General features: G+C 48.2%; 8 protein-coding genes across 9 annotated transcripts; 4 read left to right on the top strand and 4 right to left on the bottom strand.

Annotated features, from left to right (window-relative positions):
• Window positions 1-3: 3 nt before the first annotated feature.
• On the bottom strand, window positions 4-839 carry H257_11542 (hypothetical protein; the record flags this gene model as incomplete). Its single annotated transcript, XM_009838519.1, has 3 exons — window positions 4-324; window positions 374-478; window positions 531-839. 3 exons carry the CDS (start codon window positions 837-839, stop codon window positions 4-6), a joined length of 735 nt encoding a protein of 244 aa, XP_009836821.1.
• Window positions 840-980: 141 nt separating this feature from the next.
• On the top strand, window positions 981-2,392 carry H257_11541 (hypothetical protein). Its single transcript, XM_009838518.1, has 2 exons — window positions 981-1,161; window positions 1,223-2,392. The coding sequence occupies exons 1-2, from the start codon at window positions 1,054-1,056 to the stop codon at window positions 2,249-2,251; spliced, it is 1,137 nt and encodes a 378-aa protein (XP_009836820.1). The 5' UTR covers window positions 981-1,053; the 3' UTR covers window positions 2,252-2,392.
• A 253-nt stretch (window positions 2,393-2,645) lies between these two features.
• On the bottom strand, window positions 2,646-2,914 carry H257_11540 (hypothetical protein; the record flags this gene model as incomplete). Its single annotated transcript, XM_009838517.1, has 2 exons — window positions 2,646-2,658; window positions 2,718-2,914. The coding sequence occupies 2 exons, from the start codon at window positions 2,912-2,914 to the stop codon at window positions 2,646-2,648; spliced, it is 210 nt and encodes a 69-aa protein (XP_009836819.1).
• Window positions 2,915-3,470: 556 nt separating this feature from the next.
• Window positions 3,471-5,664, top strand: H257_11539 (hypothetical protein; the record flags this gene model as incomplete). The annotated part of the gene is made up of 6 exons (XM_009838516.1): window positions 3,471-3,830; window positions 3,875-4,075; window positions 4,135-4,208; window positions 4,256-4,721; window positions 4,787-4,823; window positions 4,992-5,664. The coding sequence occupies 6 exons, from the start codon at window positions 3,471-3,473 to the stop codon at window positions 5,426-5,428; spliced, it is 1,575 nt and encodes a 524-aa protein (XP_009836818.1). The 3' UTR covers window positions 5,429-5,664.
• Window positions 4,971-7,822, bottom strand: H257_11538 (hypothetical protein). The gene is made up of 9 exons (XM_009838515.1): window positions 7,629-7,822; window positions 7,503-7,564; window positions 7,355-7,445; window positions 7,183-7,295; window positions 6,742-7,136; window positions 6,095-6,672; window positions 5,919-6,044; window positions 5,726-5,838; window positions 4,971-5,675 (listed from the first exon to the last, which is right to left on the bottom strand). Exons 1-9 carry the CDS (start codon window positions 7,737-7,739, stop codon window positions 5,633-5,635), a joined length of 1,632 nt encoding a protein of 543 aa, XP_009836817.1. The 5' UTR covers window positions 7,740-7,822; the 3' UTR covers window positions 4,971-5,632.
• Window positions 7,823-8,296: 474 nt separating this feature from the next.
• Window positions 8,297-9,839, top strand: H257_11537. Of its 2 annotated transcripts, none has more exons than XM_009838513.1 (9): window positions 8,297-8,397; window positions 8,461-8,569; window positions 8,629-8,710; window positions 8,772-8,854; window positions 8,912-9,003; window positions 9,071-9,166; window positions 9,230-9,355; window positions 9,418-9,537; window positions 9,608-9,839. In XM_009838513.1, exons 1-9 carry the CDS (start codon window positions 8,353-8,355, stop codon window positions 9,635-9,637), a joined length of 783 nt encoding a protein of 260 aa, XP_009836815.1. In that variant the 5' UTR covers window positions 8,297-8,352; the 3' UTR covers window positions 9,638-9,839. The 2 variants fall into 2 exon arrangements, with proteins under 2 accessions (XP_009836815.1, XP_009836816.1); XM_009838514.1 differs by having other exon boundaries at window positions 9,230-9,367.
• A 3,540-nt stretch (window positions 9,840-13,379) lies between these two features.
• On the top strand, window positions 13,380-13,808 carry H257_11536 (hypothetical protein; the record flags this gene model as incomplete). The annotated part of the gene is made up of 1 exon (XM_009838512.1): window positions 13,380-13,808. The coding sequence occupies one exon, from the start codon at window positions 13,380-13,382 to the stop codon at window positions 13,806-13,808; it is 429 nt and encodes a 142-aa protein (XP_009836814.1).
• A 577-nt stretch (window positions 13,809-14,385) lies between these two features.
• H257_11535 (hypothetical protein) lies at window positions 14,386-14,875 on the bottom strand (the record flags this gene model as incomplete). The annotated part of the gene is made up of 4 exons (XM_009838511.1): window positions 14,386-14,405; window positions 14,454-14,529; window positions 14,595-14,696; window positions 14,747-14,875. 4 exons carry the CDS (start codon window positions 14,873-14,875, stop codon window positions 14,386-14,388), a joined length of 327 nt encoding a protein of 108 aa, XP_009836813.1.
• Window positions 14,876-15,707: the final 832 nt, after the last annotated feature.

Below are 15,707 nucleotides of genomic sequence, written 5' to 3'. Positions count from 1 at the left end.
ACTCTACTCGCTCGATGGAATGGGCAACGGCGGCACCACCTCGCGATGGCCACGGGTTGATGCTTGGTGAACGATGTCGTCTCGAATGGCGCTGGCAATTCCGAGCAGAATTACAAGGACGAGAAACAGGTCGTCCATATAACCGAACAACCCAAACGCGGCTTCGGGGATCACGTCCACCGGACTGACGATGTACAGCAGAGTCACCACGCAACATGCCATTCGCATGGGGCTCCACAGAGTCAGGGACGACTGAGACCGCGCCCTTCCCGCCCAGCTCAATAAGGTGGGCAAGTCTGTCAATTGTTGCACGAAGGATGCCGCCTACGCTTGGGTGAAGAGGACGAGAAAATGGATGCGACATCGTTCGTACCTGTCGGCGTGCGCGCAAGTTGAACTGGTCCAGCTTGAGCAAACATGCGTGTCCTTCCTGGGATGACATTTCATCGGGTGAATAGAACGTGTGCACCAAGTGGATCTAACAGTATGGTGGACGATAAGTCGATCGGAAAGAAGAAGCCTTCACGTACGTGTTGCCGGCAGCACGGGCACGGATAAGCCACACGACGTGAGGCAAAGTAGCTCGTGAGACATGAGGTGCAAAATGAATGCCCGCAGTTTGTTTCGCAGGCGAGCTGGACGTCCGAGAGGCATATCGGGCATGTCGGCTGGGTCTCACGCGGACGAGTGGGGGCAGTGGCCACCGGGGTCTTGGCCGTAGCTTTCACTTGAGATGGCATGTATACGTGGAACGCAAGGAGTCCCATGCATGCAGTGCTAACGACAAAGACGATGGCCGCCACGATGACTTCTTCGCCGATGCCCTCAATTTCGATCATGTGCAATATTTATTGTTAAGTGGGGATATTGCTCTCTTGTAGCTGATTGGTTTAGACAGAACAATAAACGTTTTGATTGGACCACTTTAGCCAATGAAACCTTTTCATAACGCGACGGTTCAGAATTTTCTGCGCTGGTATGTCGAACCAAGCGGAGTGTCAATGGCGGGAACACCAAAGTCGCGGGGGGTCCTTTGATGAGGTATGGAGCGCGATGCCATCGGGGTTTGCTGGCCGACTATTTAGCTGTTTGGACCGATGCGACCAACTGCACTTGATGCAAACCAGTACTCGCGTTGCCATCGATTCCAAGCGAGACGAGGTAACGTTACAGAATACTTGCATTAGTATTCTTGTTGAATCAAGATGATGATGCATGCTAGTTGTGGGAATTGGTGGCGTTGGAGCGCTTTCGATTACGTTCTGGAGACCAACACAGCGCTGGGTGGTGGCACGTGTGCGCTCGACTGTACTACGCTCTGGACGACTCGACGGCGCTGTGCACGTATGTACAGCAACAAAATGCATTCAGCTTGGGCTACATCAACCGAGACATCAAAGAGCGCATCCAGCACCAGCTTTTATCCATGGTCGAGTTGACAGCGAACGGCCGCGATGTTGGCAGTCGGAGGCAATTGCTGGACCTTCACGTCATCAAGTGCTTGCTTCGACTCCTGAGCTCAAACATTATGGGCATTTGCGATTTGGTGTGCGGGGCGTTGGCAAATCTCATTTGCATTCAAGACAATCCACATATTTCCTCGTGTCTTGGGAACGACAACGCTGACAACCTGAAGCTTCAAATGCGCCAACTCGTGGAGCAAAGTCGAGGAGATCGTGCTCTTAGGGACATGCTGTTGTCCCCTCAAGTGTGCGAAAGTGGTCCCGGGCCCACGAAACATGCAGCCAGGGTGCTCTTGAACCTGGCGTTCCATAACGACCAAGTGCTTTGCCACGTTGTGGACATTTGGGAAGGTTACATTTCATCCAAACCATCGCATCTCACCATCGACAACGACTTGTGCTTTCAGCAACCTCAAGGATCCACATCCAAGTGGCACATTATGTATCGCCATGGCAGTGGCAGGGCGTACCTCGATACCACCACCGTAGACTTGACCTTGTCCAAGCGCGGCGACACCATGCAAGGCACGGGGTCCACGGCCAAGCCACAAGCGTCGTTAACGCTCCACGGGCAAATGCACTCTCGACCAGGCATCCACAACTGCGAATTTCACATTGCATTTGACAACCGAGGCAGGCCATATGGGCCATTGCCGATTGCGCACATAGGATATTGGTCGTCGATGCACGCGGACAAGATGTGGGGTGTGTGGGAAGTGGCCTCGTCCCCCGATCAATTCAAATTGGGCACTGGCGGCGTCTTCCTCATGAAAAAGGTGTCGTTGTGATTGCAATTCACACGAACTTGACACTATTTGAGTGGTGGAACACGCATAACCAAGGTGAAGTTATGCATAGACCCTTGGAGGCAAATGTGTCGTGATTTCTTACATATTATTGGGGAGATTAGTTAATATGTGTCGGAGTTGACATCATTGTGCAGCGCTTGCATGACTCAAGCGGTCGAGTTACTACACTTCCCATTGGAACGAGGCTGGTTGTTCCATATAACAAGTGTCCATGTGGACTATCAATAGAGGCAGGCGTATTATTGTAACACTCAGTAAAGTTAAAATTAGGAGGTGATGGAAGAATGTTAAATTTAATGGCCTCCGGTTCAAAACGATGCAAACACTCGTGGCATGTGGGTGTTTCTTAAGGAAGTCAAGCACAAGGCATTGGTTATTCCACGCTGCTACGTCGACCAACAACATCGTCATGGCAGGAGTCACAACGCGGACGTTGAGCGCATACTCCACGACGTCCACGCAACCCGAATACGCAGCATGGAGGAGCAAGATGGCATGCATGTCCTCGAGGGAGTCGAACAACAGCCGCGTCAACTCGAATTCAGCCAACCACGCATCCAGTGTTGCGGCCAATGCAGCATACACGTCGTGGGGATATGTGTGAGATGCGGTGCGATTTGCAGCACGTCGAAGCGGAAGCATGTCACGGTGACAAGGCCAGCCAACGACGGCGAGAACTCCACGGAGTAGAATCCGTCACTTGCCATCGAGAATCGCTCGTGTCTTGAACGGGTTGACTTGACGGCCATGACCAGGCGACGTCGGGCCAAGCAGGGAATCGGAAGATAATTCATGCAACTCATACCCCCGTGTTCGTTTTTGCTCTTGATACTCTTCTTTAAAGTCGTCGTTGGACCTGCGTGCTACCGGTACTGTGAGTCCCGAGGGATCCGGTAAGTTATGGGCAACATGCAAGGAAGGCGGTGTGTTGTAAATCGAACCGAGCGCCTATCGGTCGTCGGTGAAAATCGGTCAATTTTTGGCGCAAGTATCCGACGAAACGGTTTTTTTAGTCGGCGAATGTCGATATTTATACTTGAATAAAGTAATATCTCGTCCGTGTAGTTTCGAAGTACTCCAGAGTATTCCTAGCATTTATTTTTCTTGAAAATGATTCATTTATTCTATTCAAATCGCTGAAACCTAAATTCGAGTGACATTTGATCCGTCCAAATCTATACGTATATTTGACACGAAGATGACAACAACACTGCCAGCGCCATCGGCGGATCACTCGCTCTTGTCGCCTCCCTCTGCGCCATCGGTGATGTCCCCAGCTGATGATTCTGGCTCGAGATCATCTGGTTTACCACCCAGGAGGCCGCCGTCCATCACCACGAGCAGTACAGATCCAACAGAGGCTGCAGCGAATGAATCTGCGGCGGCGGCAGTTCCGGCGAACGAAACGAGGAACCAATCCAAGTACGACTTTGTCAAGGTGCGTGTATGGGTGGGGGACCACTTCTACGTGCTATCGCGCTACTTGGTCTCTCGCGCGCTCGTGTCGACGAAAATCAACTCACGGGATGCCGTGACAATCTCCCTCGAGCTGAAAAAGGTATGGATTTGTCAAATGCATGCGTGGAACTACATGCGCATTAGACTCTTGTGGACTTGGCCCTCACGGACATCGAGCAAGAGCAGTTTGAGAACTTCCTGTACAAGACCATGTTGGTTTATGGGTATGGTGAGTCGCACGTCGAGTGCTACCGCATGATGAGTTCGTTTCACCGGAATCGCACGCCGCTCTTGATCATCTTGGCCGGCACGTCGTGCCTTGGCAAATCCACGCTGGCCACCAAGGTAACATGTATGTACATGAACCTATTAGTTGCTGGCATATTAGTGATGACGATGCATAGCTGGCGGATCGGCTCAACTTGTCGAGTGTGTTGCAGACAGACCTCATCTTCGAGCTTATGTGCAACTTCTCGGGGTAAGTTGTAAGCATATTCACTCGTTTCGTTGATCATGTGCGTCTAGAAAGTCGGAAACATCCTTGTCGGACACCGTGTTTGCGTCAGACGAAGCGCTGTTGGCGCAGTACACGGAAGACTGTTCCATCGTTCGTAAGGGGGTGAACAGCGACATCGACAAGTGCTTAAAGGAAGGCAAGTCGCTAATCATCGAAGGCCTCCACATCGACCCGCGGCTGTACCAAGCCGAAGTCGGCCACACTGTCCCGTCTGGAGGCATCGTCATTCCGTTCCTGCTCACGATCGACCCCGAAGACCACAAGTCGTTCATTGAATCGTCGCCCGATCCGCGGTACAAGCTCGAGAAGGCCGCCAACTGCTTCAAAAGCCTGCAGGTGGTGCAGACGTACCTGAAGAAGGACTCGGCGCCGTTCATTGAAGTGCCCGTGGATATCCACTCGCTGCATGGAACCCTCGATGCCATGCACGACGTCGTGCTGCAGCGCATAGAACAGGTCTACCGCAGCACCGGAGTAGGAAGTCAGTGTACATAAAGAGCATTGGGGTCGTCATCATCCATCCACACATGCTTGTCTAGTTTGGCACGTTCCTGGCCTACGTCATCGCTGTGTCAAGTATATTCATGTTGAAGTACAGAGGATGTGGTGAGATCTCAGCGTCTTATGATTGGCCGTTTTATTCATTCCTCGTCGTGGATTGGCTAGAACTATACTTGCTGGTATTTGATTGGCTGCTTTGAAACGATCAACTCTGGTTTGTCACGTCCAGCTTATTTCGTTCAGTTACCAATTCGCTCACTACAACTAACATGCTCGAACGCTTCGGCCCGCTTGCCATCGCCGCGGGAATCATGGTCGTCGGCCTTGCTGCATTGACCACCACCAGCAGCACCCATACCAGAAGCGCAAGGCTGGTCAAAGCACGCACCAGTCGACCGTGTCGCCTGTCTGCGAGTGCGCAACCCGCGAAACAACGCCGCTCCTATCGTCGCAGTCGACCGGCCAACATCAGCCTCAACGACAGGACGCTTCGCCTGGCCCCACGGCGGTTCCCTCTGTACGCCATTCCTGAAGACGAAGTCTCGACGTTGTCAAAACCATCATCGACTCCTTCGAAAACAGACATGGACATTGCATGGAACATCCATGCCATGACAAAATCCCCATCCTTTCGTGACGGTGACCTGTTCGCGTCGACACCATCCGTGGCCGTTAGCTAATGCGAAAGCTCCTGTCTCTGTTCTATGCATTCTCGACCATCGGTTCCACGTTCCATGTCCCCCTGCGTTTGGTCTTTACTCAGTTGTACCCTCGCAACCCTGCCACGAATCCCATCACGACCGCCACCATCAAGCTGTACGGTTTCCGCCGTTCAAACAAAACGACTCCACGCGACAAAGATAGATGATTGTGCATTGTTCGTGTTAAAACATATCGAATGGGTTGCTCGACGCTGGTTTTTGAGTTCTACGACGATCAGATATTAGACATGTAGCCACATCTCGGAGAAAGCTTACACTGGGGCCACGACAATGTTGTTTGGATGGTATGCCACAGTTGGTTGGTTGGTCGAGTAGTACGGATTCGTATGCTGTTGGTTCACAGGTACCCCCGTCGAGTTGGACTGAAACTACAACCACAACAATGATTCATATATATCCCTTCTAAAGTCCTCAAGCAAGCGAATGATCCACATCATCACGGTCGTACGTGGTGGCTAAACGAAGACGTCGGCTGTCCGTGGAACGGTGTCGCATGGGTGGTCGTGGCGGCGCTGCTGCGCTTGATGCCAATGTCCAGCGATGCAAATGGGTCCACCGCCAGCGCTTTCTGTTCCTACTCGGGTCGCCTGTGACGATGTACGACACGCTGGTGGTGTTATGTACCTTGTTTACAAACGACGACACGTTGCTAGAAAACGCAGGGTTGCTGCTGCCTTGATTCGTCGAGTAGTTTGTCGAGTCAAAGGGGGTCGTGGGTGGTTTTAAGCCATGGTAGATGCCACCAAGAGCATGACCATGTGGCTGCGACTTGGACGACGACGGCGGCGGCGGCTGGCCCCACAGATCCAGCGCAAGAGCGGGGGTCGTCGTGGGGGGTTGAAGTGACGTGAGGGGGGTGAGTGTGTCGAACGCGTTGAACGGGTCCAGGTTGGTCGAGTTGTCGGTGGGTTTATTGCTTGGCTTTGGTTGAATCGGCGCTTCGAACGAAGCAAACGGGTCGTCTAGTGGGGGAGCTTTGGATGTTGTCGAGGCTGTAGCTGGCTGTACAGATGACGAGGGGAACGAAGCAGAGGATGATGGGGACGGCGACGTAAATGCCTGGAATGGGTCGTGTATAGTCGTAGCTGCGTCAAAGTCGGCAAATATATTATCTGATGCAACTGGTTTGTGCATAGCTGGCGGCGGGGAACCAAATGGGGCGGCGAAGAACGGATCGACGCTTGGCGTGGCCTGCAATGGCTCTACACATACACTTATCATGACGTGGTTCATTCATGCCATGCTCGTGGAAGCAAGCATGACAAGGATACCTCCAAAGGGCTCGAAGGCAGGCGGCGCCGATCGAGAAGACAACGACGCCGCGGCTGCTGCTGCTGCTGTGGGCGACGTGAAGAAATCGATGGACGAGCTCGAGTTGAACGAGTCAAAGTCTGCAAAGCCAACTGCTTGAGCGGATGATGCTTGGTGGGCGTCGAAAGCGGAAAAGTCGGCGAAATCCACCGCCGAGGCAGCTGGTTGTTGTTGCTTGTCGAAAGATGAAAAGTCTCCAAAGGCGACCGCTGGCGAAGGAGTCGCCGACGCGGGTGGAGCGATCTGGAACGGATTAAAGTCGATGGGGGCGGCGGCAGTCGCTAAAAGCGGGCTCGGTTTCTTGACCTCGGCCTTCACAGGTTCGGCCTTGGGCTTGGGTTCTTCGAATACCCATCTGGAGAAGATGGCATGTCATGAGGATTTTGGGTGTCGGTGTGTACCGTCGATCGACGTAGACGTCGCGAATGAAGTTGCGGATGCGATCGCGGGAGTTCAAGTTGGAACTCGGTTGCGAATTGACGTCGAAGCGCGCGAGCCAAAACTTATGCGCGGCCTGTGGATGACATGGATTAGAGTGGAGAGTTGCCACGTGGAATGAGATATTATAGAGACCTCGTTGCCGCCAAACTTGACAATGTTTTTCACCTCCGTGTCCGTGAACGTTGACATGGAAATGGACTTGATGCGGTGGGAGAATTCGCGGCTAATGAGATACCATGAGTATGGACATGACGAAGGACCCACGAACAAAGGAACGTACTGGAGGCCACTGCATGCCGTGCAGATAAACGTGTTGAAGTCAAGGCAAATGTATTGTGGGCCCTACGGGGAACGCGCATGAGGTCATCGATCGCGCAGATCATCATCATATGGGCTTGCGCTGTACCATTTCATTGCAGTCAAAACAGCGGCGGTTGGCCGTGGAGGTCTTTTGGAAGTCTCGGATCTCCTTGATGTGCTTCTCATCTACCTTCTTTTGATCCACAGAGGCGGCCATCCTTGCTTTCGTCGTCGACGATGGATGCTGATTTCACACTAACCCGTCGGCGAAATCACAGTACCGCAAGGACTCTGGTCGGTGGTTTCGTTCACAAAATCAAACATTTTATTTTATTACCTTGGATATAGTATTCGAATTTGGATGTTTAGAAAAAGCACGGTGCTGGTCGAAATACCCAGGGAGAGGAAACCCAATGAGCCAATCAAACGCCGCCAAATAATCCTCCACTCCTATATTTAGGGGATTGAGATTGAGGACGACGAGTACAAAACCTTTTGATGATACTGATCCGAGAAGGATCATAGAGCCATGACAACGACGGGATGTACAGGTACATGGGGGTGCAAACGTTAACATACATGTGGTGGCCTCAGAATGTGCATGTAACTTTACAGTTAGTCCTTGCAGCTCCCCGAAAAAACGATGTTACTACTGTAGTAACGTTACTGGTATTAATAAGTACGTACTATTAATAGTAAGGGTGACTTATCGGGGTTGCAGACGAACTTAATCGAGACTAACCGCACTTAATGAAACCTCCATGAAAGTGCGATCTCGCTTCCACCAACATCACCATCTTGAAGCGGCAACAAACAATCAATCCATCGCCATGCGAAGCTGCCAGATCGTCATGGGCCCTGCTGGGACAGGAAAGGTACGAGTCGACTTGCATGAAGCTACCTGCGAAGTTGATCTAATGGAGTGTCGTCGTTGATAGTCCACGTACTGCAAGAACATGCACGAGTTTTGCGCCGCGAGTGGGCGATTGACGTATGTGGTCAACCTGGACCCAGCGGCGGACCACTTTGAGTACCCTGTCGCGTTCGGTGTGTTCATGCATGTGAAAGGCGTAGATTCATATGTTGATTCGGGTGATGCTGCATAGACATTCGCGATTTGATCTCCCTCGAAGACGTGATGGAAGAACTGGGGTACGGTCCCAACGGTGGGCTTGTCTATTGCATGGAGTACGTCGGCCAACACATATACCATTGCACCTTGCTGTTTTTGGTTCTAATCCCACGGCAGGTACTTGATTCAGAACCTCGACTGGCTGCAGGATCTGCTGCTCGAGTACAGCGACGACGACTACTTCATCTTTGATTGCCCAGGTATGTATTGAACATGCAAGATTGCGCGATTTTCAATCGACAGGTCGATACATGTAGGTCAAATCGAATTGTATTCGCATTTGCCAGTGATGAAGCATCTGTGCACGGCGCTCCAAGAGTGGGGATTCTCCATTTGTGGGGTTTACTTGGTACAATCTCGTGCAATATCAAATATATCATAACAACCCGTCTCTCATCCGTGTGATATATCATTAGATCGACTCGTTGTTCATATCCGACCCGGCCAAGTTCATTTCGGGCATTCTGTGCTCGTTGTCGGCCATGGTTCAGCTCGAACTCCCGCACGTCAACGTATAAAATTCTACCTACAATTCACAAAATGTGATCATATATATGACCTCCTTTTGTGAATAGGTACTCACGAAATGCGACTTGGTGGACGAACAAGAGCTGGAAAAGTACCTGGACCCGTCCTCGGGGTATTTGCTTGAGACGCTCTCGAGTGCCACCACCGACAAGTGGCAGCCCCTCAGTCGCGCCGTATGCAATGTCGTACGTCGTCACCATTCTCGTCACTATCTTGATGTTGTGTGTTGTGATAGATCAACGACTACAGCATGGTCGCGTTTGTCCCGATGAACATTCAAGATGAAGAAAGCATTGAAATGGTGCTGCATCATATTGACCACGCCATCAACTATGGCGAAGACATCGAGCCCAAGGTAAGCCAAATCCATCCATTATCTCAGGAACCATGGACGCGATGGTGCTTACGACATTTCATCATCGCAGGAACCCAAGGACGAAAACTCGGACGACTAAATCGCATCCATGTGATCCTAATCAAGCAAAACTAGACTGTTGGACACGGCCCATCTCACTTGGCTGTGCTCTCTCTCAATTTGGTCCCGAGAATAGCAGATATAACTTCGATTTGCACGTTTCAATTGTGCAAAAGCGAGGGGGTTGCATAAACGACCTCCCTATAATTACATTCTGTAACGAAACGTGACATCCTACAGGAAATCACGGTACCGATTAGGGCCTATTCACAGCAAATTTGTCGTCATTTTCAGGACTCATTTGAGGCAATTCCGTGGTTTTATTCATTTAGCACAAGTGCGCGTGAGACTTAAACGCACTTCGTCAAAGCTATCAATCGTTGCATCACTGGAGTCTTGGGGTGGTCAGCCCACACGACGATTTTACAAATCGATCGTACTTCACAATCGCGATGTCTTAGGAGGCAATTACAAGCGTTTCCTAGCACAACACAAGTGCGAGATTGGGAGACTTCCAAAACCGTCGCAAACCCTTTTGACTGTGAGTCAATGATTTTCATCCAGAATTAAAATTAACACAACTCAAATTGTAACTCACTCAATTTATACTATACAATAAATAAGTACAAGTACCTGGATGAAGTGGTGGCGGTTCTTGTTGCTGGCGCAAGATGACTGATTCCGACTCCGACGACTACGAAGTGCTACTTTTGTTGAGGGCGCGGATGGCTCTAAAGGAGCGCCATTACTTGATCTCGTCCTCCCTCGTTGCAACAAATCCAACTCCTTGGACATCCATGTATGCTACGCGTCATCGGACTTCATCACATCTGTCTTACTCGACCCTTTGCTGGCCTTCTTCGCCACATACTCCCCCGTGCAAAACCTAGGCGGCAGTGGTGGAAAGTCCACGAAGGTCAACAACATGCATGAAGCGTAAAACAATTCTATGAATTTATTTTAACATTGGTTTCTTGCTTAGATAAAAAAATATTAAAATAATTATTCTATGTAAAATATATAGGGAATCTTTTTTTCTAAATTAATAATAAATATATTTTAGAAGATTCTAAATTATTATTATTAATTTAATTAAAATACATTTTTTTAAAATAATTATATTAGACAAATTAAATGTTTATTACATAAATATATAAATTCTATTCTATTATTTTTATAATTAAATTAATATTTAAAGGTTATACAGGAATTTAAAATAATTTCAGATGTTATATATTTATATAAAATGTTTTCTAGAAAAAATAAATTTGAATAAATATTTTTCACTTATTATAAAACATATTCAATATTTAATATATTTTGTTTATAACAAAAATTTACAAAAAGGTGGTTTTTTAAAGAAAGTTTAAAAAAGAAGGAAATTTATTTAAAAATTTCACAAATAGGTTTATTGCTATAACGTTTTAAATAAAAATGATTAATTGGTAAATTTTTCGTTTTTTAAATTATTTTCTCATTAAACAAATTATTTTATAGTTTAATATTGTTTTAATTATATAAAAATTCTACCTGGAAATATTCTAAGTTAAACAAATATAAGCAAAAAAATTAACGATATGTTTAATTATTTATTTTTTATATTTCATATAATGTTGTCGTTGGTTCTGCACAACTTCGTGTGAAGGTATAAAATAACACTGTTTGGCATGCCACCGGCAACACAACGCTGCAAAAGACCGAAGTGGTGCTCGCTGAAGCCTCAAGTTCCTGCACAATACCGAGATTCGATTCCCGACCAAACGACAGCAGCTTCAATGGGGGGTTATCGTCAGTGGCGAAACTCTTGTGCGTGGTGTGTGTGGGTTCTTACATGGGAAAAACTACCGTGTCAACGGCCAACAGCCGTGGACCTTCAAAATGCTTACTACAACGGATGGCTTCACGTACCTTTGTCAGGGGGACACTGTTGTTTGCGCCGGATGGGATGATTGTGTGGGGTCGTCACAACTTTTTTGGCAGCTCGAACCACGTCAACAGATGTATGCCTCTGCGATTGAAGTTGCTGGATCCGACGGTTACACTTGCCAGTCATGGGGTTGTGTCAGACTCAGCATATCCTGTGTCTGGTTACCTATTTGGCAAAATCAGGACCCCGTTGAAAGATGGCGACCTGGATCGGGCTACATCTGCGTGCAGAGCTGGCTTAGTTGAAATGATCGCTGCATTGACATCAGTCCGCCAAGTTGCTGAATGGGGGATGGGTGCGACTGAAAAGGTGTATCGACAGCTGCTGTTGCTACTTCTATGCAATCCAACATTACGTGGTTTGTGGCTACGAAACATTTTCATGCTCTATAATTTGAGAGTTAGAAGAACAGGTATTTCCCAGATTAGATGTGTTGTAATGCAAAGTTGAATACTAGTAATAGTAACTGTATGTGAGTTTATACTATACTAGTACAATTTAGTGTTATTCAGCTATATAGTAAAGTGTACTTGCATAGTAGGCTGTAAAACCAGTTTGCATGATGTATCGTGAGATTAACGACGAGTCAAGATAAAACTAGGAATCAAACGAAATAAGTCATATTTTTGTCAGTGACGGATGGCCATCACAAAAGCCGCTGAACAAATTTAATATCCAATCATTTCCAAAAAAGACCGCCAGATTTCGAAAATGTAGCAGCATCTTGTCATTTATCGAGTAATTTAGTAATTTACCACTAGTTTCTTCCCACCCCGAAGCTCCGAAACCCCGGACTGCACTTTTGCAATTACTCGAAAACTGAAGACACATCAGCGATGTATCGTGTAGTGTATAGGGTGCGCTACTTTACGTATTGTGAATTTTTACAATACGTTTGTGTACGTAATTGTACGTAGTGTAATGTATCTCAGTCATTTGAATTAACTATGTAGACTTTCGAGAAACTTCGTAAGGCATTTGCAATCACTCGTGTATTGTAAACATCGAAGTACAGTATAGAATCCACCATACAAAAATACTACACCAACGGTCACATCTTCATGGGACGAGACGCTGCCGATGAAACCTCAGCCACGAGCTCATTTTTCAATTCTCTTCCACCAGCACAAGGCTTCGTCTTAAACCTGCGCTTCTGTGCGGGGGGCTGCCAAGGCCATTGACTTCTCCATCCCACACCTCGGTTCCTCTGATGGCACAGTTCCGAAGCGGGGATATAGACCGGGGCTGGGTTAACGGAGCTCTCGTCGATGGATTGTACAAAGGTTATCCTTTGCCTTGGTAGTATAGACTTTAAACATTTGTGTTTTGGGGAGTTTTGGGAAAATATTACACTTGGACATCGAAATAAATCAAACAAAATAGCTGAGTACTGCGAATTATAGGTACCAACCACTCTGGTCTGAAATGATAGTACCCTTTGACTTCTTATTGGCGGGATTTTTCTAGTATTGCTAATTCAGTGCATCTGATTGGTGCGTTACATAGCGCGAATACTCTACTTTGATTGGCTATGTTTTGAGTGTTCCAATTCGTTTTAGCTCAAACGTTATCGCTTGTTAAAGTTGGTCTCGCAAGTAAAATTCACACACACACACCCGCCCAGACATCATTATACAACTTGAACCATCGCCATGGATACAACATATACTCCATATTCCCTACTGATGCCGACTGCAACGCCACCAAGCTCCCAACCATCCCCTGCTTCCTCACGGGGGCTTCGGTCTCTTCGGCCCGTCGAATCGAAATCACGATGAATCGACGCTATTGGCTAATCCATTTTGAGTGGATTTGATTCGCTCTTGCAGAAAAGCATAAGAAGAAGGGCGTTCAGATGGCCCAGTTCGTAGTAGGGGACTATGTCCTCTACCAGGCCGTATGGGCGCACTTGCGCCAGAAGTTGCGGACTAAGTGGTGCGGCCCAGCCGTCGTCACCAAGGTGGCTAGCAACTGGGTGTACGACATCGAGAATCTGCTGACTCACGACTTCCGCCGTGTCCACGCCAGCCGCCTGAAGTTCTACGCAGACTGTGACTTGGACGTGACGTCCGAGCTGCTCACCCACGTCGCCCACAACTCAGAAGGTTTCGAGGAGGAGACAATGGAGGAAGCGCGGTACGTCCCCACAACCAAAATGTACGAGCTGTTGATCAAGTGGCGCGGGCTCCAAGACGTGGAGAATTCATGGGAGCCTGCCGACAACACCTTCGCCGATGTACCCGTGATGTTCAAGGCGTTCTGCAAGGCGGCCAAGTTGCCGTAATCAAGAAGATGGCCGTTGCTTACGAGGTTAAGTAAGTCGTGGGGGAAGTGATGTATTCGGCTCGAATTACTGAGACGGAAAGGAGTAGACCTGTGGCGCCTGCTCCTTGCCGTCCATTGGTCGGTACGTTTGGTGGTCGGAGTACCTTATGTATTGGTAGAATGTATCGACCACTTTATCGGGTCTGAAAGTTTAGGTAGTTTTAGTGGCTCGTTGTCACCCACTTCGCCTTTTACCTTTGAATATTCCAACGCTTTGGTTTCGATCGGTTTTGAAGTGGTTGAGACACAACAGCACCTAACCGGAATCAGGCAACGAAATCTGCTGACATTTCATGCTCAAACACTCACGGCGTTCGTTGGACCATATATCGACGCCAAGATTGACCACCGACAAGCCCACAACCCCTACGAATCCAGATATGGCAGCAACTGGCAACATGGACCTCGAAATGCACCGCAATGACGGGTCATTGTTGTGTCACCACCCTAATCGAGCACATCGTTACTGAATCAAACCGAGTGATGCGGGGTACGGCTCACGAAGATGACTGGGTGTTTTGGCACGATGCCTTGTCTCAGATGACCTGCCATTCCACTATCCAGTGGATGAGATCAAAGGACTACTTGCGTCGGTGGATCTTACCAGAACTAAACCTCAACGTTGGAACTGCTTTTGCTGACCGACCTGTTTGCAACTGTCCCGAGTTGATTTGTTGGGACTGCTCACTAATCAAAGACGTCGACAACTCTTTCCAACGGCACAAGGCACGGACAGTCCACTTACCTCATGGGTCTCCTGCAAAGTTCTGTTCATCAACACCTCAACGCCTCGAGCAATCGTACCTACGGTTGCTTGATCCAAGTCTTGGTCCGCATGCAAGTGTCCCTAGAAGCTCGTACATTATTCAAGACGTCAAGAAGTGTTTTGGAAGTCACCTTTTGGCCGTGATTGCTGCACACAGCGCCGTCGTACACGGTCTTGGAAACCGTAATGGCAAGCGCCAAGAGCCTGGGTTCGGGACTCGTGGTGGCAAGCGGGTGAAGTCGTTTGATGTGCTTGGCCATTGGCTGCTTCCTGACGCTGGGCTACTCGGCCAGCTCAACATGGCCACTCGTTCAATCGAAGTGTCGAAGTCCTCTGATGAGGTTGTGGTGGTGTAACGTTAATATCAGAAGAGTAATATAATTATGGCACGATTAAAAATACTCGCAATTAAATTGATATCAGTGTATAAATTGCTCTCAAGCAGCAGTAATGTTCGTGATTTTCATCCTGTATTAGAGACCTTTACAGTTAACAAACCTTTAATTTGATCAAATTCCCGAAATTAACTACGTTCGAATTCACTTGGGAAATTTGATTCGGATTTTTGAAGTTACAACCTTTAGCAATCACGGAATTTTCAATTTCGATGCCAAAACCATTACTAACAAATTAAACCCCGTTCATTGGCTTAATAACCAGTCGTAAAGATGCGTCCGCGTGCCGCTCTCCTTGCTGCTCTCCTTGCTAGTCGGCAACCCCTGCTACTCAACCGATTGCGTTTTATCTTGTGACTTCCATCGCTGCAGCAGCTCGCCGTGGTCTGCTGTGAATGGTTCGATTCGTGCCACCTCACGAAGGAGGGCAACCTCCAGGTCTTTCGTCCATGCAACGTACTTGGCTGGTGGTCGAGGTTGTGTGTCAACCATTGGAGTGAATTCGAAGTACATGTATGAACAGTTCATCTACGTCCAGCAAGCACAATCCACCACCCATTGCTTTTTGATTGGCTTAGACATATCCGTAATTTGAAGTTCAAATATACGAAATGTTAATCTTAACATAGAAACCCTTGGATTTTCGGTAAAGATATCGTTGAATGGTTATGGGATGGATTATTTTTTGAATAAATCC

This window comes from Aphanomyces astaci (genome assembly GCF_000520075.1).
Source record: "Aphanomyces astaci strain APO3 unplaced genomic scaffold supercont1.34, whole genome shotgun sequence".
In the NCBI taxonomy this organism is placed as follows: Eukaryota; Oomycota; class Saprolegniomycetes; order Saprolegniales; family Verrucalvaceae; genus Aphanomyces; species Aphanomyces astaci.
Note: the sequence above shows the minus strand (reverse complement) of the source record. Positions and strands in the feature narration are given on the sequence as shown.